This window comes from Dasypus novemcinctus, chromosome 15 (genome assembly GCF_030445035.2).
Source record: "Dasypus novemcinctus isolate mDasNov1 chromosome 15, mDasNov1.1.hap2, whole genome shotgun sequence".
In the NCBI taxonomy this organism is placed as follows: domain Eukaryota; kingdom Metazoa; phylum Chordata; class Mammalia; order Cingulata; family Dasypodidae; genus Dasypus; species Dasypus novemcinctus.
Genome location: NC_080687.1, coordinates 60,660,407 through 60,686,257, shown reverse-complemented (window position 1 = coordinate 60,686,257; position 25,851 = coordinate 60,660,407). Strand labels below are relative to the sequence as shown.

At 37.5% G+C, this 25,851-nt stretch overlaps 1 protein-coding gene across 3 annotated transcripts; it reads right to left on the bottom strand.

The window, feature by feature from the left end:
• FBXL3 (F-box and leucine rich repeat protein 3) lies at positions 1 to 24,632 on the bottom strand. Of its 3 annotated transcripts, none has more exons than XM_071208248.1 (5): positions 24,254 to 24,632; positions 16,989 to 17,337; positions 13,683 to 13,805; positions 10,903 to 11,074; positions 1 to 2,535 (listed from the first exon to the last, which is right to left on the bottom strand). In XM_071208248.1, exons 2-5 carry the CDS (start codon positions 17,334 to 17,336, stop codon positions 1,892 to 1,894), a joined length of 1,287 nt encoding a protein of 428 aa, XP_071064349.1. In that variant the 5' UTR covers position 17,337; positions 24,254 to 24,632; the 3' UTR covers positions 1 to 1,891. The 3 variants fall into 3 exon arrangements, with proteins under 3 accessions (XP_071064349.1, XP_004482027.1, XP_058132544.1); XM_004481970.5 differs by having other exon boundaries at positions 24,066 to 24,488; XM_058276561.2 differs by lacking the exon at positions 24,254 to 24,632 and adding an exon at positions 18,315 to 18,333.
• Between the last annotated feature and the right edge of the window lie 1,219 nt (positions 24,633 to 25,851).

Sequence of the window (25,851 nt, the reverse complement as noted above, 5' to 3'; positions counted from 1 at the left end):
GAATTAGTAACTATCTTTATTCTCAATAAAAGCATTTAATATACTTTACAGTATAAACAAATTAAGTGCTATGCATTTTGCTTATAAAGTGACTTAAATTATTTCAAGCATTATATAATTCAGTTTGTACAAAAAGTGAATTTTCAAATAAAGCTCTGGTTAGTATAACTGATTATGTACTGACAAATCCATTTTCCAAAGTTTTTCAAGGAAAAAAAAACTTCATCCACTAACACAGGTATTTCTTGCACAATCAATGCTTTTTACTATTTAGTAAGAGGAGAAAATATTCTAATTGCTTCTAATTTTCAAATCTGGGTTAGTTTTTTCCTCAGTTATATATGGCTGCAGGATAGAATCCTATCATTTTTGAAAAGCATAAATTATGTAGAAAAATCACCTTTTGCTTTATTCTTTGGGAGATAATCTACTTGAAAAATAGATTAGATCTTTAAGGCTATTAGCTTACCCAACTGCTGAAACAGTTTCTACTGAAGAGAGCCATTTCAGACAGTAATGTATTCCACTGAGGGTACACCACTTCTAATTTCCTTTAGGAGGTTAATATTTGCTAGCACTAGTGCCCATAATCGAAGTTTATATAATAACTAAAAAACTAAACGCTAATGTTTCTTACAGACTCTACAATTCATGGATTACCTTTTTCATATGAAAGTAATATAAAACACTAACTTAATAAATCAGCATTGACCAAATTATCACAAAACTGCAGACATTTTTCTATGAAACTTTCCCAATCCACTGAGCAATATTTACTCAAAAATGTCATTATGAACTTAAATATTCTCTTTTAAATTTACTCATTTATGCTGAACTGTACATCGGTGCTCCTTTTATTTTTTAAAATTCTACTTACATAATGCTAAATTCCAAAATGGAAAAACGAGCCATCACTAAAATTCATTGGACACTAATATTCTTTCATAAAATCAATGTATAAACATTTTAAAGTTCTACTTTTAATTAATTAGTTCAAACCCCCTAATTTGGCTTTTTAAATACAGACAAGCTTTTCATTCTGATTACTGTATATTAACCTCAAAACTAATTTAAATAAACAAAACCAAGGAGAATTGTTAAAGCACTCCTTACTTTACATACAAATGCCTCATATGCCACATACATAGTAATATATCACAGAAAAGAATTTATATGATTTAGCAGATTAACGAGCAAACATTTACATAAAGTTAAACTGCTCCCCTTCTATTCCGTTTATTTTCTTTTAATTTGATCTTGGCTCTGTATATTATCCTTATATAATAACCACTGTGTGACATTTATCAGTTTCTAAGTGTTTCAATTGATTATATATACCTTTTATTCTTCAAAGAGCTTTATAACATTTGAGAACATTCAACCAATCTTTTTCATTAACTACAATATATCCTATATTTTTCTCACAAAATGCTCACTTTCCTGAGCTATATTAATTAAACACCTTATAACAGGTGTATGTATATCTGAAGACCCTAAAACGTCAAGTTTATATTTTTTTAAAAATGCATAGAGAACACATTATTTTGGAAAACCTATTAGTACTCACTTATTGGGCATTATAAAACATAGATTTTGTTTCCTTCAGATTTTAAAATGCTTAAGTCTTTATAACTATCACTTTCATATCTGAACCACTTTTATTTTAATTTTCTGAGATTTAAATGTTATTAGGCTAAAGAAATGCATGGATTTCTGATCAAAACTGATCTATGGGTCTTCCTGTAACCAATCCTTCCTTATATACTCACTGTAGATAAATTTCTGTGCCACAAAATAGAATTACATCAGAACTACAGCAAATAAACTTTTATTATAATACAATATACTTAAAGTTAAGGTGCTATTCATCATGCCCTATATCACATGGTCTTTACCAAGTGGGCATCATGTCTGGGAACCACACCCTACCAAGATGTTTGGATACTTCCCAATGAATCTGCTCCAAACTGTATTTTTGGTCAGGAATTAATACTTCTTCCATAATAGATAGTTGAGAGAGGCGACCACCACACATCTTCACAAACTCAACAAAGGCACTACATGAGACTTCACATTCCCCCAGTCCAATAGCTGACAGATTTTTGCAACGTTCTGCAATGCGAATTAATTCTTCATCAAGTGGCCGTAATCCATTAGCACATACTACTAGTTCAACCAGTCTGGGGCATGTCATTCCCACACGGCCAAGCACATCTTTGCTTACTGATCTCCCAAAATAAAGATGGGTGGCAGGTATTTCATAACGAAAAAATGGGTCAAATTCCTCTTCATACAAGAAAAAATACATCACTAAGTTCACTTTGGGTGAATGTCTGATGAAAGCATCCCAGCTGCTCTTCTGAATAGTATGGAAGTGTGTCTGTCCAGGGTTCTCACTCACTACATCAATGCGCAAATGTTCTAATCGAACGTGTTTTTCAGAAGACAAAGCAAGTAGCAACTCATCACTTAGTAAGTGGTAATTCAGGGCCAATTCTCGTAAGCCATGACACTGGTCAGCCACACAAAGGATACCTTGGAAAAAGAAGAAGAAAAAACACTAAGTATTTACAAGTTTTTTAAGTTTGTTATTTGCTCAGAAACTCAATCAAGTACATGCCCCACAATAAAATCGTACTATATTTCCTTAACACAAGATTATACAATTTAAAGTTTAGTTGCACAGTTGGATTAGCAGAAGGCAACAAACATTTAAAATGCATTACTAATTTTGTCTATGAGAAAATGAAACCAATTCCAAACTGATACCTTAAAAACAAATGAATCTCAATTAACTAAAAAAAACATGAAATAATGTCATCTATACCCCTATAACTTCTCTAGTTAAAAAAAGATGCAGTTAAAAAAAAAAAAAATATATATATATATATATATATATATCATGACTAAGTAAGATTTAGCCCAGTAATGCAGACAGTGCTGTATTTTTAAAAAACTGATTAATAATATGGCACTTACAGATTAAGCAAGAAAAGTTACATGTGCAACAGGCCAAAGGATATGTTTTGAAATTCAAAACCTAATCCTAATAAAAAGAAATAAAATAAGGTGTAACCACATAAAACTATTTATGTAAATAAAACAACTGCAAAATAAAAAAGATAAAAAGATTTCTTTCAAATGAGCAACAAAGAGCTTAACTGCTAACAGTATATAATACCCTTATCAACTTTCTAAGGAAAAAATACAAAGATGTTACAAAACAAATATGTCAAACATAACCACCCAATTCATATTAATGGCAATACCTGTAACTTCTAAAACCTAACATACCCAGAAAGCAGTTTCTTAAATGGTTCCCTATTCTTAGGGCACCATGCTTCATAACATATGATACTATTAACCTAGAACAACTGATTTTTACCAAAGTTCTCCAAAGTGTCCTAGCATAAGAACTTGCCTCAAAAAGGCATCCTACATTCCCTACTAAATTACTCAATTTCTGTTTAGAAGCAGGAACATGAAAAACAAAACACATCATATTATCATCTATTTACTATAAAATTATGATATATCAGGTACCAGATACCTTATCTCATAAATACTGGGGGGAAAAAAAACTTGGAAAGTAGGTATTACTTCTATTTTGAAGTTGAAGTAGCTAAAGGTATCAAGCTGGAATTCAAACATAGGCTCAGTGACTTTTAAGCTCATGTGCTGAAGAAAAGTGGTGACAGGACAGGTAGAGGTCATAGATGAGCTAAAGTCTGATAGCAAAGGCTGCAGGCAGATAGGCAATAGAAGAAATAAACTGAATAACAAGTATAACAGAGTTGCCAAAAGAGAGAGAAATGGGCACCTGTCCTTCCCTACTCAGCTATTGCAGTGTCAGTTCTCCACAAGACATGTATGTTCTTTAAAATAAACCCTTATCTAGTATAGGATTCTGTATTTTATGCATGATTGTTCTGCAAATCCACAACTTCTATAATATGAATACATAAATAAAACCCTTATCACCCATGGTAATCTGAGCATGTCTTCTTTAAAATATCAAAAAGCCTGATATAAAAAATAAACACACACAGCAAATGGTAATCAAAGATGTAAATAAAAGCTACTTTGAGATAACAATTAACTACCAAAGTAGTTGTGGTAGGTATAATTCTAAAGGTTCCTAAGATTCCACACCCTAATCCCCAGAACCTGTATCACTTCCATGATTATGTTACATTATATGACACAGCTGGCCTTAAAATAGAGATTATTCAGATAGGCCTAATCTAATCACACGAGCTCTTTTAAAAGCAGTTTCTCTGGCTGGCTGCAGAGGAGGAAATTAGACTTGAGGCACAAGGGGAATTCAACATGCCATTCATTCCTGGCTTGAAGATGGAGGGGGCCCAGAAAGAATGTAAGAAGGAATGTGGGCCACCTTTAGGCACAGAAAGCAGCCAGCAAAGCCAGCAAAGAAACAAAGATGTCAGTCCTACAACTGCAAGAAACTAACTCAGCCAACCATGTGAATGAGCTTAGAAGTGGATTCTGCCCTATAGTTTCCAAACAAGCCCAACCTGGTCGACACCTTGATTTGAGCCTTTTAAGACCCTAAGCCAAGAAGCCAGCTAAGTTACGCCTATATTCTGACCTAAAGAACTGTGGTTATTAGTTACACAGCAATAAATAACTAGTATGTTAAGTGTTCTAAATATTTAACACAATATGACAAAGGTAAAAAATGGTAAACTGCTACAACTCAAAAATAAGACAACCTAATTAAAGAATGGGTGAAGAATCTAAATGGACATTTCTCCACAGAAGATATACAAAAATGCCAATAAACACATGAAAAGAAGCTCAATGTCATTCATCAGGAAAATGCAAATCAAAACCACAATGAAGTCTGACTTCACAACTACTAAGATATCTGTGAATCAAAGATAGGTAAATATATGATGATATTCATGTTGGTTTTCTAAGTTCACAACTTTCACAATACACTTACTGTTTAAGTATGTTCATGTATGAATTATATACTTCAATGATAATTTTTTTAAATGAAAAAAGGATAAATGTTGGCAAAGATATGGAGAAGTTGGAACCTTCATACACTGCTACTGCGAATGTAAAATGGTATAGCAGTTCCTCAAACAGTTAAACAGATTAGTAATTCCACTCTGAACTATATCTACCCAAGAGAAATAAAATCAGATATCCATACAAAAACTTAATGTGAATATTCATAATAGCATTACTCATAATAACCAAAAAGTAGAAACAATTGAGATATCCATCAACTAATGAATAGAAAAATGTGGCAGATCCATACAATGGAATTAATATTCAGCAATAAAAAGAAATGGAATGCATGCTACAACAGATAGGAACCCTGAAACATCATGCTATGTGAAAGAAGCCGCTCACAAAAAGGATTAGATATGGTGTTTATGTGTGATGAATCTGGACTCAGATGGGATCTCCCTTCATAAGACTTTCATGCTAATATGCTGGAGGTGCAGTTAATGTTGGGGTTTAAGATATATTTAGGGGATTTGAATCTCTGGACTGACAATGTGATAGCCAGATCCTGAGCCTCAACAGACTCCAGCACCTACAATCTGATTTATTGGACTTACCACACTCAGCTAAGATGGAGGTGAAGAAGGACAACCACCACACCATGGAGCCTAGAGTGATTACAACTGAAAATGGGAGGATTGCATCCAGCATCCAGGTGGAATCTGAGCCTCCTCTTGACATAAAGGTGCAATGGACACAACCAATCCAGTGTCCACATAGAAGAGGTGGCATTGGATTGGGAAAAGTGGACATAATGGACAAAGGGTATGGGGAAAGGCAGGAAGAGATGAGAGGTGGAGGCGTCTTCGGGACATGGAGCTGCCCTGGATGGTGCTTCAGAGGTAATCACCGGACATTGTAAATCCTCACAGGGCCTACATGATGGAATAGAGGAGAGTATGGGCCATGATGTGAACCAATGTATATGAGGTGCAGAGGTGCCCAAAGATGTACTTACCAAATCCAATGGATGTGTCATGATGATGGGAACGAGTGTTGTTGGGGGGGGGGAGAGGGGGGGTGGGGGGGTGGGGTTGAATGGGACCTCACATATATATTTTTAATGTAATATTATTACAAATTCAATAAAAAATAAAAAAATTAAAAAAAAAATAAAAAAATAAAAAAATAAAAAAATAAAAAAAAAAGGATTAGATATTGTATGATTTCATCCCTATGAAATATTCAAGACAGGCAAATCCTTAGCCAGAAAGCAGATTAGCAGCTGTCTAGGTTGGGGGATGACAGTGATGGAGTATTGGTTTCTTTCTGGAGTAATTAAATAATTCTAAAATTGATTGTGGTATTGGATATACAACTATCAATATGCTAAAAGTCAATGAATTACACACTTTAAATCAGTATACTGTATGCTATGTCAATTATATCGCAATCAAGCTCTTCAGAAGTTGGTATAAAAGTCCACTGTTGGTGGCACTAAAAGTCATACAACTCATTTTGGGAAAAAACGTGTCAAGAAGCATAAAAAAGATTCAAACTCTTTGATCTAGGACTTCCACTTCTTAAGAATTAGTCCAAAGGAAGAAATGAATAGAAGCCAACAGTTACATGTGCTGTTTCAAAATAGGTTGTTTTTAAAAAAACAAAAAAGCCACACACAAAAAAAACCCATCAGCAAAACACTGGAAACAAATTAAAAGAACTATAATGCAAATGTTAGCTTATCAACAAGATAGAACACAAAGTAAATGTTCATTAGTTCAGCTGATAGTAAAAGTCAAACACTGGTGTTAGAATGGTAAGGATACAACAGAACAAGCCATCCTTACCCTAATAGGAAGTAACAGATCATTAAACAAGGGTACTCTGGAAGGACATACAAAAGAATCAAGGAATATTTCCCAGAAGAACTAACAAAGTGAGACCTAATGAATTAGAAAGATCATGCTAGGGCAGAAGAGGAGAAGAGGAAAGAGTAAGCATCCAGGCATGGAAAAGAACATACTGAAGGGAGTTCAGTATGGCTGGAATACAGAATATAAGTAAAAAAATATATATCAAAAAGATGAAGCACAGCAGATAGGCAAAGGCTAGATCATATGACACCTTTAAGCCTTGGTATCTTTTTTTTCTTTCTTTTTTCTTTTCTTTTTTTTTTTTAAAGATTTATTTATTTATTTATTTAATTCCCCTCCCCTCCCCTGGTTGTCTGTTTTCTGTGTCTTTTTGCTGCGTCTTGTTTTCTTTTGTCCGCTTCTGTTGTCGTCAGCGGCACGGGAAGTGTGGGCGGCGCCATTCCTCGGCAGGCTGCTCCCTCCTTCGCGCTGGGCGGCTCTCCTTATGGGTGCACTCCTTGCGCGTGGGGCTCCCCTACGCAGGGGACACCCCTGTGTAGCAGGGCACTCCTTGCGCGCATCAGCACTGCGCATGGGCCAGCTCCACATGGGTCAAGGAGGCCCAGGGCTTGAACCGTGGACCTCCCATGTGGTAGACGGACGCCCTAACCACTGGGCCAAAGTCCGTTTCCCAAGCCTTGGTATCTTTATCCTAAGTATAGTGAGTTTTTAAGAAAAGTAGAGAAAAAAAATGTCCTGAAATTATTTTAGAAAGATTACACTAGCTGTAGCATGAAATCAGATTTGAGAGAAGCAAAGCTATAAGTTAGGAAATCAGATAGGAGGATACTGCAGAAAGATTCTGGTAGCTTGGGCTAGAAGTATAGAGTAGTAAGAACAGCGATAGGAAAATGCAGATATTCGAAGCATGTTTCAGTGATGGAGGTGCCAGACCTTGAAGACTGAATGGATGTAGACAGTAAGGGTACAAGGAGTCAAGGATGCCTGTCAACTAGATGACAATGCCAGTCACTGAGATAATAAAAGGAAAAAGATTTGGAAAGAGGGTGAAGAAAAGAGTTCATTACTCTCAAACAGTAAAAGGCTGTGACATAGGCAGTTCCAGAGAGATTGACTAGGACAGAGGCACTAAATGGAGGAGGTATTAACAGTCAGAAGATTACTGATGCCACAAAAGATGAGAATGTCCAAAATGTAGAGGAAAACAAAAAAGCACCCCATACAGAACACATCAAAACACCAACATTGAAGATATAAAGAGAAACCAGCAAAGGAAAGAATAGGAACAGAGAGAAAAGAGGAATATTAAGAGTATTATTATATCAAAGAGAGAACAGTAACTATTGTCAAATAGTGCCTGGAGGTCAATAATAGAACATCGTAACACCTATATGAAACAGAGAAAAAGTTTGATATAATGTTCAATAAAGAAAGTAGAAAATAGCCCGTAATTACAATGCAGAAAAACTGTATAAATATGCAAAATATGGACAGAAAATGAATGTGTAAATGTGTTAACTTTTAATATCTTCTGTGGTTATATTTTTCAAATAAAAGGTATTATAAGGTGCTCTTTCTCTTCCCCTTTTCTTCCTAAGAACTCGTCCAAAAGCCATTAGGTGGGACTGAACAAACTTATACTGTACTATCAGGATTGAGGCAAAATACATGTAATAAAATAAGACAACATGAAATGTACCAAGATAAAGAGAAAAGTGAGTTCACAGTCTCACAGGGAAATCAGACTCAAAGGTGTCCATACAGTGTAGTAAGTGCTACAACTACATGGACAGACAAGGGTGGGTATCCAAACCAGAAAGGAAGAGCAGAGATCAGAACTCAAAACACCTGAACTGAATTTTAAAGGCTGGGCCGGAATAAGCAAGATGAATTTAAAAAAAAAAAAAAATAGGGGGCATTCCACAGGGTACAGGGCTGTCCAAACACAAAGGTACAACCCTCTTTTCAAATCTGCATTTCCATAGGGCTCAAGTAAAAGCTGCCTGTGAATATTAAACAATATTAAAGACATAGGTGGTAATCAACAAAGGACCTTGACCACTCTGAAGCTTTGAAGTATGGACCATACCCTCACAGTAAACCTATAAACTAGACAGTAATAATGTGATCAAGGTCACATAGGAAGTAACTGGCTAAGTCCATTATTCTTAACTTCTATTTTATATCTTCAGTAACAGAGAGGCAGAGGGAGCTAGGAAAATACTGGAATAGACCTAGCCATTCCTTGTGAGAGATGTGGAAGAATGAGCAGATAATTCCATCTGACAGGGAATCATTCCTAAGGGGAAGATCAGGCTTTAAGTTATGGGAAGATAGGGAGTATTCTCTAAAGAGATCAATGACTTAACATTGTCCCTTAAGGAACAAGTTCCCCTAGTAACATAGCCAAATGAGTGGTTGATGGCAACAGTGGGAGCAATGAATCAGAGTGAAGCAGAGAATAATATAAAGTACAAGTTTATCCTTACTTTTCAGTACAAACCATCAAAAATTTGAATCATCTCAAAATGAATATTGTAGTATTGGTTAGAAAATTCTGTATCAGAGAAGTTGGAAAGAACTTTTATAATGCTCTTCCTCCATTTAATGGGTTCTTAGCTCCCAAATTCAACTTGGGAAAAGCATTATCTTGAGACATGTTAAGTGTGACTCTTCTCCCTCTAAATAGTGAGAAAACTGACTCTGTTAGCTCAACTACAAGAGAAATTTCAATTTTATCTAAGAGGGAAACTCAGACTTCATTATTTGACCTTTCCTCCTTTAAAAAAAAAATTCATTTTCTAGCACATGCTGCACAGACTGACAATTAAGAATATTGAAAATTAGGGTGAGCACTACTGTGGGATCCAGAGCTATGGTGGAAGATAAGCAGAATGGAAGAGATCTTGGAGTAGCACTTGGAGGACAAAGTGAAGAATCCATCCATTGTTGTAGTCTTATGCACAGATTCAGAGGACTAACCTAGGCTGTCATGGGGACCTTGTCAGATAAGCATGCTGGGGGATAGCTGTTCTAGTCCACAAACACCTAAGCTAACCTATGACCCCATGATAATCCTGTGATATGTCCAGAATCAGATAATTTGAACACTGTGATCCAGAAACACAATGGCACTGCAGTGGCAGTGCACAAAATGGTCTCTTGATACCTCATATCAATTCTCCAACCTGTTAAGAGGGATTTAATCCTACCTATGTTAATTATCTTATAGAATTATTAAAGCTCCAGTAATTAGGCCTTCGTTATATATGCACTGGGCAAATCTTTTACTTTTTTTTTCTTAAAGATTTATTTCTCTCTCCCCCCTCCCCGCCCCGTTGTCTGCTCTCTGTGTCCATTTGCTGTGTGTTCCGTGTCCGCCTACATTCTTGTCAGCAGCACTGGGAATCTGTGTCTCATTTTGTTGCGTCATCTTGCTGCTTCAGCTCTCCGTGTGTGTGGTGCCACTCCTGGGCGGGCTGCGCTTTTTTCACGCGGGGCAGCTCTCCTTGCGGTTTGCACTCCTTGTGCATGGGCCTGCCCTACATGGGGGGCACCCCTGCATGGCACGGCACTCCTTGCGCGCATCAGCACTGCGCATGGGCCAGCTCATCACATGGCCCTGGGGATCAAACCCTGGACCTCCCATGTGGTTGGCAGATGCTCTATCAGTTGAGCCAAATCTGCTTCCCTTACTTATTTCAGAGTAAACTGTTTTTTGATACTCTGGGGATTAACCTATCAAAATACTGGTTAAGAAAGAATCATGTTTAGAAGCAGCAAGCCCAGGTCACTTTATATATAGAATTTTTTTATATTCAATAAATCTGGCTGGAGGGAAAAAATACTCAAAGTAAATGTCTAGGCTAGGATTACTACAGAATTTATGCTATATGGTATATTAATACTTCTTATGCAAAAGCAATGAAACAATCACATTAACCCACCTTAAAGGTTAATGTTTTTCTTAATTTGGTGAACACATCAATACATTTTATAAGAATATGTAAGTATCTTATAAAAATTTAAAAAAAACACAACATACCTGCTGGAGAAACATGAGGACAGCTGCTCATTTTTAGAAGCTTGAGTGTATCACTATTGTTGGCCACAAGTACTTTGAGTGATGGATCATCTACTGGGGTGTCATCTATCTTAAGCGAGGACAGGGACTTGGAGTTTACAAACACAACCGTCAGTGCAGAGATAAAATGAGACTGAAAAGTGAAAAATATTAAAACATTTCAATTTTTATAAATGAGATTTGAGAGGTTTCCATATAATATCTGATTTGCTTCATCTGAAACTTAATGACATAGGTTCATAACTTCTGCAGGGCAGCATCCTTTCATTCTGTTCTTGAATATGGTAAAAAGGTGGCTAATCTGTCATGTTTCAGAAGAACCTGTCAACCTGTGGGAGAAAGGGATTTCAAATCTCAAAATAAGTGTCCCTAAATCACAGCAATCATTGGTAAGTGAAAGGGGAATTCTGAAACCCAAGCTGAGAATACCTCTCATACACGTCCCATCAGCCTACCTGGAAACCCTACTCTAATGTTTCATAACACTGACCTGTATTCTTTATTGGTTTGCTCTGTAATAACCATTAAAATGGTAATAGCTATTAGCATAATCATTAAAAATTAAGATAGCAGCAATCAATTCAGAACTATGACTTATTTGGAAAATGTAAGCTCATATAAAATTTTATTCTAAAACAAAACCATACTTAAATAAAATCCCAAATTTTAGAACTCCTTAAAATATGTTAAATTATCTGCAATATTTCAAGGCTTCTAATTTATATACTTTGTCTACAAATATACCAATCATTCAATTTATCATATACACACAAGTATCGGTTCAACACCAAATCTGACCTAAAGGAACCAAAGTAGTAAAGCATGATCAAAAAATGCTACATTAAATCAGAGCTGAGATTAGAAGCCATAATCAATGGACAAAGAATCCAGGGGAGTAAGGAGAGGGAGGTCAAAAGATAGTCTACTACTTCCTCTACATAACCAATTTTCACTTAAGCTTTGTAAGTTCTCTGCAGCTGGCAGAAAGGATGAAGGCAGGCTAACAGCCAAGAAAGACAGTGCAATGAAACATAGTCTTCTTGGTCACATTCCCTAACTTACTTTTTCCTTACTTTAATTTATAACTGGTTACCTACTTAAATTTTGACATCTTTCCAATAATATTTTCTCAAACAAAATTTATTTTTAATTTTACAATCGTATTTCATTTGTGTATCACTGCCTTCTTTTTCCCATTTCCTCTCATTAAACTCTGGTAAAATGCATCTTTTTATGTTCTCTTCAGTTCTTTCAGGATTTCTATAGCATATACCCTATTATCAATCTTATAAAAAAAAAAAGATATAAAAAAGGGGGGGAAAAAGAACAAATATCCTAGGTCTATCTAATAAGAAAATAACTGAATCAATACTTCCCAAAGACAATATGAATTACAAGTACAGTACTAGAATTAGATATGTGCAATGGCAAGCATAAGTAATAAAGAAAAAAGGAAATTGTGTTCAAAATGTAACTTTTACTACAGTATATTTTATATATATCATATGTGTATGTAGGTATAATTGTTCTCTAACTGTAATATGTATACAGAAGATCAATTCAGAAAATTTCATTTCCCATATGAAGCTTGTAAACAAAGTGCTACTAGTCTGGGTTTCTCAGAATAAGGGTCTTAAACCATATTAATCAGATTTACCTGGACTGTTTGGGGGATGCGAAGATTACAGGGCATCACCCCAAATTTGGAATAAGAATCCAAAATTTAGAAAGTTCCTCAGATGATTTTTATGCACATTAAGTTTGAGAAACACAGTTATCTAATTCATATACTCAGAATTTTAAAACTGAGAAATGAGCAGAGACCCTCTTGCTCATTTTCCTCATTTTGTATCTGAGGAAAACATTTTATCTCAAAATTTACACATTTAATGAAACTTATCTTAAATCAATTAAGGCTTTGAAATCAACTATGAAATATGTATTATTGATAATCCAGTCATATTGTATACTCAATTTAGTATTATTCCTTTCTAAATCATCCTAAATTAAATCAAGTGTTTGAAAGGATGTATATATTTTAGTTTGCAGCATACTCTGGAAAACACTTTTATTAAAAACTATTGTTGGATTCTAAACTCCTGAACATTAGCAAGCATACTCATGGGCCCAACTATCAGCTGTCCTCCTAAAATGCCTAAAATTACTTTTGTACTTTAATAAAATAGTTATTAAAGAGACTATTTCTTAATTATGTGCAGGATCGTGTTAGAACACGTATATGAATATAAATAGTAATCTCTTTATAAAAAAACCTGTTTTCTTTAAATAAAATTTATAAATTAATCCAAGCTGTGCCGATACTACATTTGCTCAAGAATGTTTACAGGGCACTAACCAGAAGACTTTATAAGCTATACCTGCTCTAGATACTGGTACTCTCTCCTTTTCTTTGATTCTAATTTCACCAAACTCCTTTGAGGGCTAAAAGGGGACATCTATGTGTCTCTTTTTTCTAATATCTTTGCTCCCCAGTTGTACTGACTAGTTTCTTTTAGCACTTCCTATACAATCTTCTGAAAATTAAGTTATCCCTTAACCTTACCAATAAGAAGCACAAAATGATAAAAAGAAAACTTTTTCAAAATCCTATTTCTTAATATTCTAAGTGGTAACTAGCTTTCCATTATATACACTACATTACATACTTTCCATTATATACAAGAAATAGAGTTTCACCTGGACTTCTCAGTAATAGCTAATAAAATAAAATGAGCAGATACCTTTGGTAAATCCATAAAGCTTGGCCGAGCAGTTGAAATAAGTCCAAGTGTTTTTAAAGAGCAATTCACAAGTTGTGATAATATATCACACGCTGCTTCAGCTGATTCTTTGCTGCTATCCACCTTAGAAAAGAAAACATCATTTATCACATGCATATATTTACATTTCTCTGTGCAAACTTTAATTTTACAAAGGCAAGAAACATAGTTTATTATGTTACAACTGAAAGAGTTAATATTTATTCTTTCAATCATCCCTCTTCACACACAACTTTAGCCTTTGGGTGAGTACCTCTGAATAATTTACATGGGCAACCATCAAGACTGTTAGCTTTCATTAAAAAACATATATTTACTGTTGAAAGAACTTGGTTTTTAAGTTGATTTGTTTCCAAATGACTACACAGCCTAATGCAATAAATGAATTTATAATCTTTGAAAAATAATTACATATTTGATAGTGGTTCAAGAGGTATATGGAGTGTCTGTGGTTCACATATTTCCAAGAAACCAGAAACTGAATTAGCATTTTCTCAGAAGGTTCAGGTGAATCAAGCCAGGGGTTCATCATTAATATTATTAATGAAAAGATAAATGTTAAGTAAAATGAGGTTCTTCAACCAGTCAAGCATAAACCAAACAACCATGAGAGGTAGCTGTTCCCACACACTCTTTTCTATATACATTTCCTGGAGGAAGTATAATATGGCCAAAAAACCCTGGGTAAACTCAAGATATAAGAAGTACCTTTTCTTTCAAAAAGAAGTTTTTCCCTGGCCTAAAAAGTTCTTAAGTAAGAATAGTTATTGTAGTCAGTTAATATTATAGAACAATGTTTCTTAAATTTTAAGTAATATCATTTACTCTAATTTCCAGATTTGTGCCTATTATCTTTACCTAAACCTGTTCTTAAGAGTTGATTTTAAAACTAATATACAGGATTTACACTATAGTTTCAGAGCTGTTCTATTATCTTTAGGTTAAGTTTCTCTATATTGTGGATCTCAAAGTGTGGTCTCTGGACCAGCAGCATCAAATCACCTCGGAAAATGTTAGAAATGCCAATTCTCATGCCCAACAGACCATCTCAATCAAAAACTGTGGGGAGTGGGGCCCAGTAATCTTCAATTTAACAAGCCCTGCAGGTGATTCTGATGCACATAAAATTGAAGAAACAATGTTCTACAATAACAACTGACTATAAGCCTCCTGGGTCTATGGTCAGTGATGAATTAAAACACAAATATTATCAGAAGGGCCCAGAGGAACACTGAGATCTAATTATTTTGGTAATAAGGAATTATTTCCAACAGGAAAATAAACAATCCCAAAAGAAATGTTTAAACATATTGAACAAATGGTTTTGTGAGAGTTATAAAAGTTGGAGACACCTGAATCATGTCACAAAGCTGTAAAATAAAAATGATCCAGCCAATCCACTGGATGGTAATGGTCTTAGACTTATCAGATAAATGCATTCTATGCCTCTTTTTTATAGAACTTCTCATTAGAACACTCTTAGACAATTCAGAGATGACCGAAACCAAAGGGAAGGCTCTTCAAAATTTCTTCACTGAGGGAGGGGTGAGAGGCATTCTGGATTTTTATTGACACCTCCCCCCCACTCCCACGATTACCCCACCTTCATCCCCAGTTAACATCGTCACATAACATAGAGGACATCCAATTAAATTTGAATTTCAGATAAAACAACAAAATGTATTTCCCAAACACTGCACAGGACATAGTTATATTAAAATTATTCACTGGTTATCAGAAATTCGTATTTAACTAGGTGTCCCATATTTTTATTTGCAAAACCTGGCAATGTTACTCCCAGTGGCCTAAGTGCTTTTAGGTATTTTTCTGGGAAGAAGGCCACAATATACTCAAGCATTCCCACTATCAGTCCTCTCCTCTCCTTGGGACATATATAGAGTATGTGGGAAAATAAACAGTTAATCTCCATCCAAGAAGGAATGACATTTTGGGGGAAAGGCAGACTTTAGTTATGGCAAGAAGATCTGGTTTAAAAACGATTGCTCCATCTAGACTTGGCCTGTATAGCAACTGCTACAGATAAGTAAATCAAGTATTCATGTGTTACTTTTCAACAACAATTATCAGCTGTTTACTACAAAAAAAAATCTGGTGTTTAATGAGTTAGTAAACATGCCCACATATTACTGTTCATTCCCAAAACATTCAAGTTTCTATACTCATGCACTGCACATATAAACCACTGTGATTTTTTAAACTGTTCTGGACATCTCAAAAAGCCACTCCATGTTATTTACCTCACCTATATTCTTATCCCTCCATGATATCTAATATGTCCCTTCATGCAATGAAAAGAAACAAATGGTTCTCTTTGGCATTCTTCCATGTACCAATTTCTATTTCTAATATATATTTATCTAAATCTTTTACATAATTTCTATACCTTATTTGAAGACCCCATATGATGAAGTCATCAATAAGTAACTCAGCCTCTATTACCTAGAAATAATTGCTATATGTTTTACTGGAACATTATCTCCCCAATTTTAGTATTAATTGTATATTTTTTCCCCTCAAATCTGTTCGCAGTAATTCATTGTAACTGACAGCTTTGGTTATGGATTTATTATTTAGTGGCTGCTTCTGTTCTTTTAAGAAGTTATTAATAGGGAAGCAGACTTGGCCCAAAGGACAGGGCGTCCGCTTACCACATGGGAGGTCTGCGGTTCAAACCCTGGGCCTCCTTGACCCGTGTGGAGCTGGCCCATGCACAGTGCTGATGCGCACTAGGAGTGCCATGCCACGTAGGGGTGTCCCCGCATAGGGGAGCCCCAAGCGCAAGGACCGCACCCCATAAGGAGAGCTGCCCAGCGCGAAAGAAAGTGCAGCCTGCCCAGGAATGGCGCCACACACACAAGAGTTGTGGAATCAAGATGATGCAACAAAAAGAAACACAGATTCCCGTGCCACTGATAACAACAGAAGCGGACAAAAACAAGAACATGTAGCAAATGGACACAGAGAACAGACAACTTGGGGGGGGAGGGAAGGGGAGAGAAATAAATAAAATAAATCTTAAAAAAAAAAGGAAGTTATTAATAATTACATTAATTATTAATAGAGTAATTTAGCTCTATTAAATACCACAATTATCTGCAGTAGCTTCTAAGGTACACTTTAATTCTAAATTTTTAAGCACTTTCCCTAAAAAAGCAAATGTTTTAAAGACATAAGATATATTGACAAAGAATTCAAAAGCCACTAAAAAAATGCTTTATTTCTTAAAAGAAGGATTTAAAGTATTACCTTGAAGCTGACATATTGTAGATGGTTTGAATGTCTTTTAATAATCTGTTTGATCAGTTCTGGATGTGTAGCTTTCAAATAAGACGTAGCTGGCTGATTCAGTTCAAATTCAAAACACCTCCACAAGTCAGGCATGTGAAATACCTGGTTCCAGTTGCGGCAAACTTGAGAAGCATGAGCCCGATCAAGAAGAGGCAAGTATTTAAATATCTGGAGAATAATGTCCTGAAGGAGATTACCCCAATCACAAATCTGAGAATGTTCATTTGTAGTCCTCAGTTTCTTGGATTTCTCTGCAGTACCTTCTTCTGATGAATTCTGGCCACTATCTCCTCCTCCTCGTTTCATCCTATTCAGAAAAATGCATCATTTTTTTCCTATTCTACTTATTTCTGAATATAAATAAATCCAAAGATAAGTAATCTATCGGTCACTGAGAAGCATAAATACACATTTAAATGCAACATGAACTGGACCAATAATTCAAGAAGATTTTCAAAACAAAATATAATGACAAATGCTAATGAAGGAAGACCAACTATGATTTTACATATGCTACACATTCTTCACAGGTGATTTTAACATTTAATTTTATACTTTACAACCTAGGGAAAAAGTTTATTGTGATTTTGAAACTAAACCAAGAATTAATATTTCAAAAGCTGTATAGTCAAATAACTAAAAGGAATACGAAAGGGAACCTATAACACTTTATAAAGGCTCCTTAAAAGTCACCTAAGGGGAGTGAGATGCTTCAGGGCTCGATCCCTCCACAGAAACTTGAGCAACCAGCAGGAACTAAGAGAAACATCTTTCTCAAAGCTACAGAAAACAGTTAAGGACTCCAGCCAGTAGCAGGGTGAGTGCCAAATCAAGAATTATTTGAAGGTAGGATGTCCTATGCCCTGGATGGCCTCTTACCCAGGAGCTCATAGAGCCAGCCCAGCTCTCCTACAGAAGTTGTAGTGACTGCCTGAGGCAAGGCTCTGCTGCTCCGGGAAATATAATGCAGTGCCCAGGAGCATGAGGAAACTATTTTTTAGAGAAAGAGCACATTTAGAACCCCATAAATAGGGGAATTCCTAAGGCCATGCACATGTCCAAAACAAGAGAGATGCACAGAAAGGAACAGGGAGGCTCCTACATTTTGACCTCAAGTTATTCCCTAAATTTAATGTATGGAAAAAGTCTCCATGAAGGAGTCCAATCTGGGGAAGGTAGTCCCCCCACCCACACACCCTTTTTGTTGTTGTTGTTGTTGTTAGCTACTGACATTTAAGAAAGTTGTCATAACACTTCCAGGATACAAGTGTAAGGAACAGATACCTCGAAGTCTAGATTTCAGCCACAACACACTAAAAGATGTCCAGTTTAAAAGAAAGGTCACAAAAGATACAGAGGAACAGAAGAGATGGTGTGGGAAACAAAGGCATGCTGTTTCCATGGTAGCAAGTTACTTTCTGACCACTGGGTCATGCTGTCCCTAGAGATATACGTGCAGGTGGCTAATCTCTCTGGGAAACATAACATTCCAGCAGAACCCAGACTTGATTATCTCAAGTAACCTGGGCAACAAGATTAATGAGTATATTTGTTTCAATAATATAATAGAACATTATGAGCTTTGGTAACTATCTTATCCACTGTGCACTGTGTTTTCAAGAATGAGGTAACGGGAATAGTTAGCTAGAATAGTTGCTAGTTCTCATGACTGCTTGGGGTATATAAAGAAGCCCCTGATATTAATAAACTTGTCTGATGAGCTTGAGGAATCAATGCTCGCAGATCCCGATTCCAATCTCTCTTTGTCTTTCATTCCCCATACCCTTCGGGTCCATGACTCCGACAAGATGGCCCAGGCAGAGGAGACTAAAGCATTAGAAACCATCAATAAGAAGGACCAGGTGGTCTGGGACATACCAGCCAAAGACATTTCTAAAAATGGTGCTAAATATGCTCAAAGAATTAAAAGAAATCAGAAAAATAGATGAACACAAAAAGATTATCAACAGAGAGATGGAAATTACAAAAAGGATTCAAACAGAGCTGAAGCCTACAGTACCAGAAATTAAAAATTCCCTACAGGTGTTCAGCAGCAGATTGAGGCTGGCAGAAAAAATAATCAGAGAACCTGAAGGTAAGGAAACTGAAATAATCCAGTCTTAAAAGCAGAAGGAAGAATGAAAAAGAAAAGTGAACAGAACTTGAAGAATTTGTGGGACACCAGCAAGAATCTGTGGGAGCTCCAGAAAGAGGAAAAAGGAGAAAAAGAGGCAGAGAGAATACTGAAAGATATAATGGCTGCAAACTTGCCAACAACAGTTGGTAGACCTGATTATCTGAGGGAGTAGTAATGTGTTGGAGTTCTCTGTATGGGGTTTGTATTATTTTTGTAATTATCATGTAAGTTTAAAGGTAGTTCAAACTAAAAATGCTTTTAAAAAGTTGTATGGATTAAAGATCTAAATTAAAATGTATTTCTTTAAAAGTCATCTAAGGATACCTGCTATATTCGAGGTTCTTGAAATCAAGGCAGACCAGGGTCACAGAAAATTGCAAAGAGGATATGAATTAAGTAGCCAAGAGAACTTTCCATGCTGACAGGTCTGTAATATGTTTTGTTGGGCATTTCTAACCTCCACTTAAAACAAGCAAATCCATCCCTAATATGCAATAGATAGTCTGGTATATGGTTTCTACTTCTAACACATCGCTTACTGTTGCAATGTTTTCCCCAAGTTGTATTTCTGAATGACATGTTTATTCTACTTTGTTCTTACTACCTTCATTCATTTCTTGAAAAATAGTTTTTTTGTGGCAAAATAGTATTACAGTTATAGGCTCTGGAACCAAACTCCCTGGATCTGAATCCTGGCTCCACCTCTCACTGGCTATGTGGCCTTGTGGAAATTACTTGACCTTGCTGTGCTTCAATATATAAAATGGGGATGTCACACATGATTGCTGTAATTAAATAATATTATGGTTTTATATTATAGAAAAAAGATGAGGGTTTAATTCAGAATAAGAAAGTAATCCAATATTAACATTAAAGTGCTGAGAAAGTAAAAAACAGGTTACCAAACAGAATGCAAAGAATAATCCTAATTTTGTTTTCTTAAAACAGTATGTGTGCATGAGAGAAAGTTTTTATATGACAAACACATAGTAAATTCACCAAATTATTACAGTAACTAAGAGTGGCAGTAGGATTACAGGTGATACCTTTTTTGTCACTGCTTTTCTATATTTCACACATTTCTTTTAATGTCAATACATTACTCTGAAATCTCATTAAAGGTCTTATGTTGATTTGTCTATTGGAAAGTATGTATTGCAGGATCTGAATTAAATATTAGGGTAACTAAAGACCACCTGCTAGTACCAATTTAGTTTAGAGCCTGCAATATTTTTGTCTCTAGAAAGCAGTGTAGACCTAGACTTGGGATCATAGCCTTTCAAAAGAATGGCTTGTAGTTCCAACTCCCTTCTTCTGGTATATCAAGGTATGAAAATTTCTCTATGGTTCCTGTGTAGGAAGGAGGTGCATATGCATGATTCCAAATAGGTCTGTAAGTTTCTCCAGTAGCTAGCAAAACTTGTGAAAAAGGATTGAGAGCTGGAGAGCAGAGGCAGAATCAGAGGAACCTGGCCTCCAGGCCATGAAAATGAACCCAGGAGGTCTTAGCACATGTGCAATGAACTGCCTACTCATTGCTCCTACTTCCCAGTACGTAAGTTCAGTGAAGTAAATGATATATATCCTACTGAGAAGAGAGGGAGAAATAGAATACAAGCGATGATAATTAGGAGGGTAGTTTTATGGGAGACTGGAACTTATGGATAACTCTAAATACATTTTGCAAAGTGTCTTTAAAGACAGGTATGATTTACAACATAACTGTTAAAATAAAAAACTCTCCTAGCAATAACGTCCCACCAGAGTTTGAGATTACACAGTTATTATGACCCATTTTTCTGCTTTAACTTATCCTAAAGTCTATTTTAATTTTAGCATGTAAAATTTGGGTCCAACAACAAAGAATCTGCTACCCAGGACTTACCATTTCCCCAACTATCTAAAACTACTCAATTTCAAGACACAGAGATTCCCAAGAGAATCCAGCAATCTTTATAATTTTTACTCCTGATTTTTGAAAAGTCAGAATTACTCAATTCAAAGCTGGAATTATTAGTTTTACTTTAAAGTATATAGATACACAAACAAAAATAAAAAGATATTGGGATAGTGGTGATGATAGCATAACACTGAGAATCTAGTATCACTGAATTGTATACTTGAAAATGGTAAAATGGGAAACTGTATGCCATATACCTTATACTACAATGAAAAATTTTAAAAAACAGTAAATTGTACACTTTAAAAAGGTGAACTGTATCACAGGTGAACTATATCTCAATAAAGCTGTTTAAAAAGTATCAATAGGGAAACGGACTTTGGCCCAGTGGTTAGGGTGTCCGTCTACCATATGGGAGGTCCGCGGTTCAAACCCCGGGCCTCCTTGACCCGTGTGGAGCTGGCCATGCGCAGTGCTGATGCGCGCAAGGAGTGCCGTGCCACGCAAGGGTGTCCCCCGCGTGGCCCGTGTGGAGCTGGCCATGCGCAGTGCTGATGCACGCAAGGAGTGCCGTGCCACGCAAGGGTGCCCCCTGCGTGGGGGAGCCCCACGCACAAGGAGTGCGCCCGTGAGGAGAGCCGCCCAGCGTGAAAAGAAAGAGCAGCCTGCCGAGGAATGGCGCCGCCCACACTTCCTGTGCCGCTGACGACAACAGAAGGGGACAAAGAAACAAGACGCAGCAAATAGACACCGAGAACAGACAACCAGGGGAGGGAGGGGGGGGGGATTAAATAAATAAATAAATCTTTTTTAAAAAAAGTATCAATAAAATGATAGCTTTATTCAAATCATAGCTTTGCTAAAACTTTGCTGATCCTAACAATAGATACTTACTTTTGTCTATTTTAGGGCTGGTTTAAATAAAGTATATTTCAATACCTTTCCAAGTTAGGGAGTAGGAGAAATTTTTTAAGTATGTAAGGTTGTTTTATTTCTCTTGGCCTAGATTTTAAAAGTTTATATGACCAACGAAAGTATATGTTAAGCACTGATTAGTTTATGAACAGCTGAGCAAAAATCTATCAACTGTCATAATATATCATAATTACTATATTAGCCTAGATTTCAAAAGTTCATCCACAAATGTAAAGCCAAATGCCCATAAAGTCTCTTATTATCCTCATTTATGCATGAAAATAACAGGAGTGAGCACTTAATAAAATTTTTAAAGTCAATTTTTCATGCAAAAATTTATACTGTTTACAAAAGTATTTTATTAAATATTAAATGTATTTGGATATGAAGTGCTGCTGTATAGAAAGTTATACAATTCAGAGCATCCACCAATCTGCAAAAAATTTAGTCAAAATACTTATCTTCTACTTTTAGTCCAAGTGAACAGAAGGAGTAGGGAGGACAGAGCTGAACAGTAAATGTCTATGATACATTCTAGAACATGGGTTCTTAACCTTTTCTGTTTCACGGACCCCTTTGCCAGTCAGGTGAAATGAAGACTACTGTAATCTATTTATTGCATAAATTCATAAGTGAAGGAAATGCTAAATTTCAGTAGAGATCAGAGAAAATAAGGAGAACAAGCACATTTTTTTTTCAATTCAAACTCATGGACGCCCTGAAATCTTTTCACAGACCCCTGATTAAGAACTACTGTTTTAGAACAAAAGTCAGTCTCTGCAGAGGAAATTAGGTAGCTTAATTTCAAACTGCAACTTTTCCAGGCCCCAAATAATTAACGCAACTTGGCCATTTAGAGCTTTTGGCTAGGGAAGGGAACGCTATTATTAGGAAGGGCCCCCTCCCCCTTCCCCTACCGCCCCCAGAAAAAAACATACTAGTTAGGCAGCACAGAGAATTACTGAACCAACTTTAACATTTCCATGAACTCTTAAAGGAGCAGTCAACTTAATTATCAGATTTCTGCTCATTAGAACACAACTGCTGCGTGCCCCTCATTGTAGTAGGCACTTTTACATACACTGGGCATGCAATAATTTTTAAAGGCCATTTGCATTTAGCTCTGAAAAGCGAAACGCCTGTTTCTGCAGCACACTTCCTTTCCATTTAGGTTTTGCTTTGATTAATATCAAAATAAATATGCATTCCTTGGCTGGAATACAAGAATAAAAGAATGGAAAGAGAATTAACTCTCAGAACCGGACAGCAGTGAGAACCTGGCGAAAACGTCTAGTGATCATACGTAGATGGCTGGGGAGTCTATGACACTTTAATAATCATTTCACGAATGGTAGAAACTGAGAAACTTTTTTCAAGTTAAAAAAAAAGATTCTAATTAAAAGATCTGGGCCGCTTGACTGGGCATCAACAACAAAATAACTATAATCTCTTTCAACTCTGCTTGGAGACGCAGGCCAGTCATTTAAAGGGCTGCTTTCCTGAGCATTGCTGAAAACCCACCAAAAAAGGCTGCTCACGCGAAAAGTAGGCGCGATGCTGCTCGTCACGAGTAGACCAAGTTTTCCACTCGGCCACGCGGCGGGGGCGTCCACGCTGCCCTCCGCCACCTTCACGCACTGGCTTTCCTTGACACATCTCGTGAGCTCTAACAGCGGCAGTTTGTTTTGACATCTTAACGCCTCTAATTCCTTAAACTATGAGCGCGGGCGTAGCCGGCGCCGGGAAGGGACTCGGGGAGCGCGAGCTCCACGGTGCCTGTCACCAAGCCGGGCAATAGCCGCCGCGAGCCCCGAGGCCGGCGTCGGCGCCGGGAGGTCACGCACGCGGCCGCCGCACAGGCACCACGCCTTGTTGACATGTTTTGAAGCAGGCACGTCGGGGAAACGCCCCCAAACAGGCTCCAAGGTCTGGACGCCGCGCCCTGAGCCCCGCCCGGGACTTCCAAGGGTTGACCCCCGCCCGCCAGGGACCCCGCGCCTCCCGCCCGCCAAGAAATGGCCGGCAGACCCTCCCCCGGCCCCACCGTCGCAGCGGGGCTCCGGCCCTGCTCCTCTGCCGTTACCTGCAGCCGGGGGCGGCTTCCCCCATACACCACCCCGGGCTCCGGGGACGGCGGCGGCGGCGGCTGGTCCCGCGGCTCTCACATGAGGCCCCCAGGGACCCCCGCTTCGCGTTCCCGCCGCCGCGGCCCCCCGCGCTCCGCCCGCATCCGAGGCGCTGGTCCCCCGGCGGGCGCCAACGTTGCTCCACCTTTGCGGCTCTGGCTACCCAAGAGAAGCCTTCCTTTTCAGTCCCACGTCGAGCGCGACCTCCTTCTGGAACCTCCCGTCACTGCGAGAGACGCCTTCAGCGAGCTGCGGCCACCGCGTAGCTGCCCCGCGCTTCGGCCCAGACACCGAGTCCAAAATGGCGCCTACGGCTCACGGCCGCGCGCTTTCCCGGCGCGCCTCCGCTCCAGTGCGGCGGGTGCGCGCCTTCGGAGGGCGGGAGAGCGGGAGAGCGGGAGGAGGCCGCGCCCACGCGGGGTGCGCGCAGCCGGAGCCGAAGGCGCTACCTCGCGCTCCTGCGGAGTTCCGGCTCCTGGTTCCAGAAGGAGAGCCGCCGCCTTCCTTCGTGAGATGTGACTTCTACTTTTAGGAGATTTTTTTAATCTGTTGCTGAAACAGGAAACTGTAGGGAGGTGGTGCTGAAAGAAAAAAAGAAGTATCTCTCGAGCGTGCTGTAACTCCGCAGCCGTTTCCACTGGGCGGAAGGATAAACCGTAGCTGTTTACCGCTGACACACTTCACAGGGCTAGGAGCGGGCTGGCAGGATGACCACGCCTTCGCCTCTTAACTAAAGGGTTGAAAATACGGGCTGTAAAAATATGCAAATATAATATAATATATATATGTTTAAAACACTACAAGGAAATATAACAATGGTAGCCGTATTGAATAGGTTGGGTGTACAAATGCTATTTAAGTATTTGTTTTCTAAATGTTACTGAAATGATTTTTTAATAAATTATTTCTATTCCAAAACCATCTTTTTTTTTAATGAAGTAGTTTGTTTCCTGAACTTAGTAAGTAGCTTTCTGAAACGGAGTAAAGTCTCTAGAAGCATTTAATTTTAGGTCCTTTATTAACTGGATAAAGAGTGACAACAGGACGGTCTAAGAAAGGCAATAGTAATTTTAAGAGGAAGAAAGGCAAATAGCTCAAATACAGGCCCATTTATTTGAAGCTAGGTTAGCAATATAAATTATCAGCAAAACACTTCAACTAAATCAACAAGCATTGTGATATATATTATATCACATTAAAACTCTCACCCTCCAATGTAGCCCCTTTTCATTTCCCCATTACAAGCTATCTTCTTCCTGAACAAGAAGAGGACCTTGGCACAATTTGCCCCCTGAATCTCCCCTCTGCTTCCTGTTATTGTTACTTAAAATTTTACTTCACATTTTTCAAAAAAGAAATATCTGCTTGTTTATAAATCATTCAATGCTTAATTACATTTCTTAATTATATCAGTCAAGATCAGTGGCAAAGGAGTTAGGGAGGGTAATCAAGGAGCAGTTCCATCCAGCAAGGAAGAATATTTTACTATTGACCTGTTTAGAATTGCCAGTGCATTGTGATAATAAAAAGCAGAACAACTTATAGTCAGTTTTGTTATTGTTTTTAAGTTCTGTACAAACAATCCATCTCCTCCACTCAGAGTAGACCACCCCACCTTGGTACACCACTGGTCAGTATTGATTATATTGCAGTAGTTCCTTGTACATCATCTTTTACTTTCTTATTTTTGAGGACCTTGCCAATTGCGAGAAGAGCTCATCTGGTAAATTTTGTACAAAACCT

Excerpts from the sequence above, each read along its gene's own strand:
- FBXL3 (XM_004481970.5), bottom strand. The coding sequence starts at position 24,091 with ATGGGGGAAGCCGCCCCCGGCTGCAG. Across the intron at positions 17,338-24,065 it reads GAAGCCGCCCCCGGCTGCAG|GATGAAACGAGGAGGAGGAG; the intron begins GTAACGGCAGAG and ends TTTTCTGAATAG. Across the intron at positions 11,075-13,682 it reads GCTTTATGGATTTACCAAAG|TCTCATTTTATCTCTGCACT; the intron begins GTATCTGCTCAT and ends TTCACTTTTCAG.